The sequence below is a fragment of the Benincasa hispida genome, chromosome 3 (genome assembly GCF_009727055.1).
Source record: "Benincasa hispida cultivar B227 chromosome 3, ASM972705v1, whole genome shotgun sequence".
In the NCBI taxonomy this organism is placed as follows: Eukaryota; Viridiplantae; Streptophyta; class Magnoliopsida; order Cucurbitales; family Cucurbitaceae; genus Benincasa; species Benincasa hispida.
In genome coordinates this window covers 39,117,736-39,128,115 of record NC_052351.1, presented here as the reverse complement: position 1 = coordinate 39,128,115, position 10,380 = coordinate 39,117,736, and the positions used below count along the sequence as shown (strand labels likewise).

General features: G+C 34.2%; 1 protein-coding gene across 1 annotated transcript; it reads right to left on the bottom strand.

Annotated features, from left to right (window-relative positions):
- Positions 1 to 7,601: 7,601 nt before the first annotated feature.
- On the bottom strand, positions 7,602 to 10,145 carry LOC120074132 (heat shock factor protein HSF24). The gene is made up of 2 exons (XM_039027149.1): positions 9,276 to 10,145; positions 7,602 to 8,681 (listed from the first exon to the last, which is right to left on the bottom strand). Exons 1-2 carry the CDS (start codon positions 9,477 to 9,479, stop codon positions 7,995 to 7,997), a joined length of 891 nt encoding a protein of 296 aa, XP_038883077.1. The 5' UTR covers positions 9,480 to 10,145; the 3' UTR covers positions 7,602 to 7,994.
- Positions 10,146 to 10,380: the final 235 nt, after the last annotated feature.

The following is a 10,380-nucleotide window of genomic DNA, read 5'->3' as shown; positions in this document are numbered from 1 at the left end:
AATTAGGGAAATTGGAGGTGAAAAACTGGTTTTTCAATAGTGTCAAGAACACTTCTTCAACCACTTTTTTCAGCAAAAATGTAACTGATTGCTTCCTAATTTCCAATTAGATCTCATTGTTCAATTTGCATGACTTTCATGCAAATCAACATCCGGCATCAATTCTAGCTCATGCTTGAGAATTTGAGCGGTAAAAATGGTGGAACCATGAATGAGCTGCTAGGTTGAAGAAGTGGGAAATTCTCACTTTTCCAATTTTTCCCATTTTCCAATTTTTATTTTAATTTTGAAACTTTTCCAAAATTAAAACTAAAATTAACTTTTCAATTTTAATTCTTTAATTAAAATTGAGTTTTTATTAATTTTACAAAAATTAATTTTTTAATAAAATTAATAATTAATAATTAATTAAATAATTTAATTAATTCTAATTAATTTAATATCAAATATCAAATTAATTAATCACAAATTTTACTATCATGAATCCCTATTTATGAATTTAATATTTAGATCATATTTAAATATTAATCGATTCTCCAATTTTGTTTAATTTCATAATTAAACGTGTAATTATATCACATATAATTACTGATTTCTTTAATTCTAATTTGAAAGTTTCAAATCAATTTATCATGCTACTTTAAGACTAATCCGTTTATGAGCTAGTAGGGGACCTAATGGATCTATAAATCATGGGTTCCAACGATTTGAGATTAATTGGCTAAACTATTTACACTGAATTAACCCTCATTCATTAACTACTGGGTCACTCCACTAAAACCTGTAGTTGCCCTCTTCTCATTGTAGTGTCCACTCGATATAACCATGATTAGTAAGTTAACCCTTTACAGGTTATTCATAATAATGGTTGGGTCAAAAAGTTGTTTTACTCCTAAGATTACCTTTTATTCCTTAAGTCCCACTAATCTTCTAATGAATAATTGGTTTGTGATCCGATCATCAAATTGAGTCTTTCTCGAGCCAATGAGAGGATGGGGTCTCTTGTTCAAGATCCGGAGTCAGAATTGAAGGAAACAACCTCTCTATTATCCCTGAAAGCGGGTAAGAGTGAATTCAATTTTGCAACCTATGTCCCCAGCTATCTATCCGGTCTTACCTCTGAAATAGGAGGCTTATTGAGTCGACATTGTCGAGCCTACCTTCACCTATGCAAATCTAAGGATAATCCTAAATAAACAGGAGTTCATAGTTAGCTCAGGATTAAGGTTAAGTTACCTAGGTCATCGCTTTGAAATAGTCAGTTTAAACAGTAAACAACATTATAAAGTAAAAGTGACTTATTTCATGCTTCGATCTTGTGCAAACTCATTGCATAGGACACTCTCATTCCTCATGTCATGACATGTACAAATTAGGATCACTTCGTCTGTAGCGCTTTACAACTTCTTGTAACAACTACAGAGTGGATCGCATCCAATAGTGTTACTAGAATAAGGCACCCAACCTTATTTATATACTATTGATAATTTTGACTATTATTTGAACCTCATCTAGTTTTATGTCTCCATATAAAGTTCAAGTATTCATGTAATAGTCATGAATCTTTTAATTTATTGGATTTATTTTTAAAACGAAATAAGCAATTCATATATTCAATAACAACTTATTGAATTTTCAAAATAAGTTTAATATTTACAAACTACGAGTTTTAGGATATAAAACCCAACAAACTCACACTTGGACTGCAGTAACATATATATGAACATATAATACCGAGTTTTTGAGTTTTATAGAGAAATACAATAAACTAGGGCATCACATACCCGGTTTTCTCCCTCTTGCCCTTGGTTATATACCTCGTAGTGCTAGTCTCACTAAGGGATCTTCAAACACTTTAGGTGAGAGAGTCACTGTACTTACGTTTGTATACAATAGACTTCTTATTAAACCGTATGGGGAATGCATCTTATTTTAACAACTCTTGTTTCTCAATAATGGCTAGGAAGTCATACATTCCTCCCACTACATCAAGGCACTCTCAACTCTTTGAGTTAAATATCTGACCTATCTAAATAACTTTTGTTTACAGTATCAGGTTTTAATCAATTACTCTTTATTGATATGTGCAAGCTTTTATGGAAACATATAATACATGATAATCTCAAACAATATTCCAACACTTAAGGGTTCGATATTAACACTTATATCGATATTTTTAGATTTTTGAACTATGTAAACAAGTTTTACATATCATAAACAGTTTTTATGAGTTCTCCATATCTCATATGGATTTTCATAAATTAGTTAAAATTGAAATGATGTTAAAAAACAATTAAGACAACTAAATGTAGAAAGTTTTCACTAGATTTCATGTTCTATCATATAGTCCTAGAAATCTCAAAACTTTCTATACTTTGATCTAATCGAAATTTTTTTTTTGTTTTATTTTACCTAAAAATTTTTGTACACTTTGAACTTTCCAAGTGTTCTAAACTTATCACTTAGGTTAAATAACTACTTATCTTTATTGATTTCTAGCCGTTTTAAATATCTAAATATTTACAAATAACTTTTAACTAGGTTGGTTCTAACAGAAGTTGCTTTGCAATAGAACAAACATAACTTTTACTAATTTAAACTTATCATTTATTAAAAAAAAAAGTTTATATACATATATTCTTTAAAAAAGAAAACATTACAAAAAAACATCTCCCACTGGTCAATCTTGAGTACATCAAGTAATCCTCAGGAACTAGTTTCCCTGTTTTTCTTTCTCAGCTATTTTCTCTGCAATATATTGAGGCGATTTCTCTTCCAGTTCATTTTTTCGTTGCAGTCAAAACATTTTCCTTTATCTGCAGCGTTTGCCTTGCCTTTTCTGCCAGCAGATTTCTTCTTTCCTTTCCCCTTGTTCTTCTTAACTAGAATACTTTTATTCTATGAAAAAAAAAGCAATATCAGGCTTTTTGGAGGATGTTCCTCTCTTCTTAGCGGTAATAACATCTACTTCTGGTTCCAGTCCCTTAGCTCTCATCATAGTCTGGTATTATATGTAGATGATATTCTACTCAGTTAAGAATTGCTTAGCAACCCAATTCCAAATGAAAGATTTGGAAGAGACTCAGTTATTGTATTCAGATCTTTCGGGATCATAAGAACAAAATACTAGCACTGTCTCAGACATTGTATATTGACAAGATGTTGATCAAATATTCGATGTAGAACTTCAAGAGGGGCATATTTCCTTTTAGGCACAGAGCTACTTTGTCTAAGGAACAGTGTCCTAAGACACCTCAAGAGGTTGAGGAAATAAGACGGGTCCCGTATGCATTTGCCATTAGCAGTTTGATGTATGCGATGCTATGTACTAGACTTGACATCTACTATGAAGTGGGGATAGTTAGTAGATATCAGTCTAATCCAGGATATGATCATTGGACAGCCATCAAGAACATCCTCAAGTACCTACGGATAACGAGGGATTACATGCTTGTGTATGGTTATAAGGATTTGATCCTTATAGGATACACGAACTTTGATTTTTAGACTGATAGGGATTCTCAGAATTTCACTTCAGGATCAGTATTCACACTTAATGGAGTAGTTGTAGTATGACGAAGGACCAAGCAGGGGTGCATCGCGGACTCCACCATGGAGGCCGAGTATGTAGAGGCTTGTAAAGCTACTAAGGAGGTCGTTTAGTTTAGGAAATTCTCGACTGATCTGGAAGTTGTTCCAGACATGTCAAAGCTCATGACACTTTATTGTGATAATAGTAGTGCTATGGCAAATTCCCATGAGCCTAGGAGTCATTAACGCGACAAGCACATTGAGCGAAAATACCATCTCATCCGAGAGATTATGCATTGAGGGGACGTGATTGTCACGAAGATAGCTTCGGAAGCACAATGTTGCTGATTCATTTATGAAGGTCCTCACGGCTATAGTGTTTAAGGGTCACCTGCAAAATATGGGTCTACCGGACAGACCAAAACTAAACTAGAGCAAGTGGGAGATATTATGTTGGGCGTGTTGTGCCATAGTTTATTGTTTTGTGTACTTGTAATTTGATTATCTTGTACACCTCACTAGCTTTAGGGCAAGTGGAGTTTGTTGGGTTGATGCCCTAAATCTCGTAGGGTTCTATAGTTTGTAAACTTTGTATGATCAAACATTTCTGTGATTAGTAATATATGATATTTTATTCATCTTGTCTTTGAAATATATGATATTTTAGTTGTATTAACCACAAACCAATAAACTAACATCCAAGGTTATTGTTGTAACTTAAACATGTATGTAGAGACATACACGTGAATCATGTTTAAGTGATAACTTAAATGATCTGTAGTATATGGATAAGGCTGGGTACCTTATTCTTGTGACACTATGAGTATGGTCTGCTTTGTAGGCGTTACAAATGTTATAAAGTGTTACAAATGATCTGATCCTGATCATTATGACCATTCATGTATCAGACATGCTAGCGGGGATATTCTATACAGAGGAGTTTATATAAGACCAGACCACGAAATGTTTAGTCTTGTTATATAATGTCATTTATAATAGAGAATTTCATTTTACTAAGATGACCATAGGTAACATGACCTTAATCCTGAGTGAGTTGTGAACTCTTGCCAATGAGAGCGATTATTTGATTTGCATGGGTGAGAGTGGCAAAATTGCCAACTCAACAAGCCTACCATTTTGGGAATTTGTCTTATTCGGGAGTTGGGAGCTCAGCTACACAAGATAGAATTCGTTCCTTCCCTGAACGAGGGGTAAGTAGATAAATTGCTCCCTTAAGGGCTGATTCCAGATTCTAAACAATGTGACGTCACACCCTTTCTTGGTCAGAGAGGGATTTAGTTATAGTGGGACTATGATCTATTGTTCATTAAGGCTCAATTGTACTTACGAGCAATTTATGAAAGGTCATCGTATTGTTGATTGTTTATATCTAATAGACACAGAAATATATCTGCAGTACGAAAAGTGCAACTGCCGGTCTTTAGTGGACTGCCCGGTAGTTAACGGAGGGTGGATAATGTGATTAAAGATTTTAATCAGTTATTCACGTACCATTAGAGCTTCAAGCTACAGGTTTATAAGGTCCCTTGGTAGCCTAAAAGATTTAAGTTGAGAATCAGTTTTTAAGTTAATTTGAAATGTTCAATTTAATAAGAGGGAATTTAATTATATATGATATAATTGATATAATGTATCTGATACATTATTGTTAAATTTGAGGAATAAATATTTGAATATGATTCAAATATATTTTCTATGAATAAGATTCATAGTTGATAAATTTAATATAAATATGATTTATATTAAATGTCATAAAATAGAGAAAAAGAACTATGACTTATATATTTTATATGGTGCGATATTAAAACTATAAGTTATAAATATAATATGATAAATTGTTAACATATTTATTTATATTATTAATTATTTGATAATTAATTTTCTTTTTCTCTCTAACCACCCTTAGTGGGAAGTTAATTAATTTTTGTGGCAAAATGGGATATATGAAATATGATTTTATTATTCCAAGGGGGTACTAAGTTATACGATTTGTGAGATACTATACGATTTTGAGAGCCTATGCAATAGATTCATTTTTACTACACGATCAACAGACTTATCTATGTGATAGAGTTTGTCTTCTAAACGATCATTTTCCTCCTCCAACTCCAAACTCTAACCAAAATTCGCCAGAGCCCACTACTCATGGATTCTTACATCGAGAATACCAAGGTCACTAAGTGGTATTATCCCCTTTTGGTTCGAGTTGTATTGTTACTGTTCGAGGAGAGTTTGTGCTTGTTCGAGGCGTTCGTGAACGAGTTAGTTCAAGGGATTTACTTAAAGAAGAGTTCTTGAAAGGTATAATCTCTAAACTCTTGTTTATTATTCAAAAGCATGTTGTAGTTTATATTTTATGCATAATCTGTTTATTTTACTGTAGATGTGTGTGTTAAATGGAAATGGAATTTGGACAATCCGCTTTCGCTCAAAGGTTTTCTGTAAATCGAGTTCCTTCAATGCAAACTCATTGCACAGGATGCCCCCATTCCACATGTCATGATATGTACGAATTAGAATCACTTCGTCTGTAACACTTTACAACTCTTTGTAACAACTACAGAGTAGGTCGCATCTAATAGTGTTACTAGAATAATACACCTAATTTTATTCATATACTATAGATCATTTTGATTATTTACTTGAATCTGGTCTATTTTTATGTATCCACATAAAGTTCAAGTATTCATGTAATAGTCATGGATCTTTTAGTTCATTGGATTTATTTCTAAAACGAAATAAGCAATTCATATATTCAATAACAACTTATTAAATTTTGGAATAAGTTTAATGTTTACAAACCACGATTTTTAGGACATAAAACCCAACACTTTTCTAGGAAAAATTTAGTATTTGTCAACACAAACACTTGATTTTCTTTTATATGAAAAGTATACTACTTTTGGATTGCCTACAAATAGGCATGTCTTTTGAACAATATTTCAACACTTAAGGGTTCGACACTGACATATGTGTCGATCTTTTCTCTAGATTTCTGAATTATGTACATTTTTTATATATCATAAATAGTTTTTATGAGTTCTCCACATCTTATATGGAGTTTCAGAAAATACCTTTAAAATTGGAATGATGTTCAAAACAACTAAGGTAGGTAGGTGTAGAGAGTTTTCACTGGATTTCATGTTTCTTAGCCAATACATCAGATATGCTGGTAAGAACATAGGCATGGGCTTTCTCGTTAGCCCTTATCCATCTGTCGCATGCATCCCAAACATTTCGGTTTACATTTGAGCTAGGAGTGGGAAGACATTCCTCTGTTAAAACGAACCTCAGGTCATTTATCACCAGTATTGTATTTAAGTTTGATTTTAATGTAGCATAGTTATCCCTGGTAAGTTTATCAGAAGCCAATAGTTGTCATAAAGAACTCATCATTCTGAAAATATAAACAAATTTTATTAGTGAATTACTTTTAAACCTAGTCGTATTTTAGCAAAGTAAAAATGTACCTAAAATTCATTATTTTTGCAATGATAATATAGTGAGTCAAAATAAATGCTACTGAGGGGCAATCAAATACTCATTCACTAAAGTAAGATATTTTTTACTAAATACTATCTCTAAAATACCTCATATTCCTATAGTCATTTAGCTACCGTCTTTTGTCAGCTTACTAAGACTTTAGTAATTCCACAAGTGTAATCCTCCACTTTCAACTAATTTTATCAATTAATTCAGACCTATTTGATACCCATTTGGTTGAATAAATTTTTGAAAACTATTTTTTTTTTTTTTTTAGTTCTCAAATTTTTACTTTATTTTTTAAACCGTTAATTTGATGATGGCAATAATATCCATGAACTTAATTTTCAAAAACAAGATTATTAACAAACAAAATCTTAATAATTTTAATTTAGAACTAATTTACGGATCAAACAAATATATTTTTCTTCTTTTGAAGAATTGGACCAAACAAAAATCTTATTGGATGATATGGTGTCTATCCAATACACCATAAGTCAAAGTGTAACTAACGATGTTAACAGCATAAGTTTACACGCCATTAAATGAAAAAGAAAAAGAAAAAGTATGAAAAATAGATGTGTTTGAAACATTGCAAAGATTTTTAAAAGTGTAAGAAATGGACACCCATTTACTTTTGATATCCACCCTTACATACACCTTTCTCTACATTCTAGAAGCTACCCATTTTTACATTACCCAATATCCAATTCTATCTTTCTTTCTTATTACACATTTCCTACCTTCTTCTTCTTTCTTTCTCTCTCATAATTGAATTTAAAAAAAAAAAAAAACAAACAAACATTTGCTACAGATCGCTCCTCCACCAACCGAGTCCCTTTGAACCCTCTAGAAACTACTACTACTTATTATTATTATTATTATTATTTAACTTTGCTTCCATGGAACGGCGTCGTCTCACAATTCTGGTGCTGATTTGGCTTCCACGCGCTCAGTCCTCAGTTGCAGAGATTGCTGCTCGTCATCAACGGCGCGTGCATCTCAATCGACTTCATTGCTTTTGCATGTGGTGCGTTGCTACACCCCATTTCCTCCTCTCGACCCCTTTTCATCTTCTTCTCCTTTTTCCCCTTTAACCAAACCCCAAACAATTTCAGAGTTTCGCCGCCGTCTTCTTCATCGTCGTCCTCGTCATCGTCGATCCTACCGTCGCCTTTCAAATCAGCGCCGTCGTTATATTGAGTAGAACCGAGCGGGTTGTTCCCTTCTTGTCTCATGATGCGGTTGATCTGATCCGGCGCTACCTTCAAATAGTCCGTCAGAAACGTTACGAGCTCATCACACTGCTTCTTAGTCTGTACAAGCTCCGAGTTCAACATCTCGTTATCCTTCTTTAATTTCTCGTTCTCCTCAGTCAGATCGGCGAATTGTGCGATTGTTCCCATCTCCACCGATCCCGGATTCTTCGAATCCGGTGACGAGGTCGAAGTGGATCCGATGTCCTCACCGGAGTTGGACGGCGAGGAGTTGCCACCGCCGACAGATTTGGCGGGATGAATAGTTTGCAAGGGTTGGGATATCATGACGGCCTTTCGGCGGCGGATTTTGGAGAGGAGCTCCTTGTGACCCCGTTGGAAATTGTCGTTGGCGAATTCCCATTTGTCCGGTACGATCTTGCGAAACCCCTGGAATTAAACATAAACCAAATTCGATTAATTTCTAAATATTTCGTATACGGACGAATCCATGAGGTAATTTCATCGGTTGCAGAAAGAAGGGAAAGAAAAAAAGAATGACCCAACATGAGGCTTTTAAAAATAAAAATAAAAATATAAAAAGTGCGTGAAAATTGAAGAAGAAGAAGTCACTAGAGGCATCTGGACGGTGCGAAATTGACGACTTTTCTACGCATCATTACTCGTCTAAATTCGTGGGACCCCAAATATATTATTAAAGAAAAACATAGGAAAAAGACCTTTATAACCCTCAACTACTCCAGATTTCACACGGCACACGCGAAGGAACATAGGAAACGGTGTGAAATGGAAATCTTATTTGTTAAAAGAAACGGTAGGTAAGGGAAGTAGAACCCATCCCCATCCCAGCATAACATTGCTGGATGAACACACAAACCATATTTCAAAAATAAGAAAAAAAAATTAAAACTTATATGCAAACTAAGTCTAAGTTTATTACTTGTTTTGAGAGATTTATAATTGAATGTCAGATATATGAAAAGAAGATAATCATAATAATAAATTAGAAGAGAGGAGGCTTACGTAAGTATTAAGCTGACGGACGAAGCTAGAGAAATTGTTGTGTTTGAAGTAATTGGGAAGCAAATCTCTGGCGAAATCGGCGGTTTTCCAGACGATGAATGTAGAGCCAGATTGATTCCAGGAAACGACGTCGTCGGTGGCAGGGTCGTCCACCAGCTGATAGGTCTTGGTGAGAAACGGGGCCGGGAGCGATCTCTGTGCCATGGATATGAGAAAGGTAAAAAAGAAAGAGAGAATATATTACAGTAAAGAAGAAAGAGGATCAGAATATGAGTGGGCTGAAGAGAAGAAGAGCGGTGAGGAATTCCCAATCCCAGCAGTAGAAACCGGAGATAGAGCGAAGGGGGGGCTTGTCAAGAAGTCCCATATTGGAATAGAGAGAAGGAATGGATCATAACTACAAAATGGGAAGAATATAGGAACCCAGATCGTTGTGCTAATAATAATAATAATAATACTTCTTCTTTTTCCCAGTTCATGAGGAGTCCTTTTAAAGAAGAAGGGAGAAGGAAAATAAAAAGCACAGTGACGTGGAGTTGCTTCTAGAAGTCTTCAGAAACCGCATCCTAGAATATGAATGAATTAAAAAAGGAAAAAAATAAAAAAGTTATAATGTTTCGTACTGGCCACAGAAAGAACCCGTCCGCTGTTCCTCCACTAATACAATACGACCCCCAATTTCAAAAGCATTGAAAATACACACACCAAAAAAAAAAAAAGGGATAGACATGAAAGATAGAAATAGAGATGGAAAGAGCCGCTTTTTTGACAATGGAGGATCAGTTGATTATTTGATCATTTTAATAATCAACGCTCTCGAAAGAACCCAAGCTTGGAAACTGGATCTGGGTCATATGCCGCGAAGCTTCTAATTACTCTTCTTTTCCTTTTCCTTTCTTTTCTTTTACGAGGGAGGCGTGTTGTCTTATTTTATTGTAATGCAAGTTCCTCATTTTCTGCAAATTAATTCAAATGTGAACGCGTTGCCTTTTCCTTTAATATTTTTTTTCATCATTAACAAAATAAAAGAGTATGACCGCCGGCTTGCTGTGGGAAGGAGAGGAACGTTTCATCTCTTTTTTTTTCTTTCTTTCTCTCTCTCTCT

Bases quoted from the DNA above. Each gene is read 5' to 3' on its own strand.
- LOC120074132 (XM_039027149.1), bottom strand. From the start codon at position 9,479: ATGGCACAGAGATCGCTCCCGGCCCCGTTTCTCACCAAGACCTATCAG. The intron at 8,682-9,275 runs GTAAGCCTCCTC...GTTTAATTCCAG, and splicing joins TCCGTCAGCTTAATACTTAC to GGGTTTCGCAAGATCGTACC.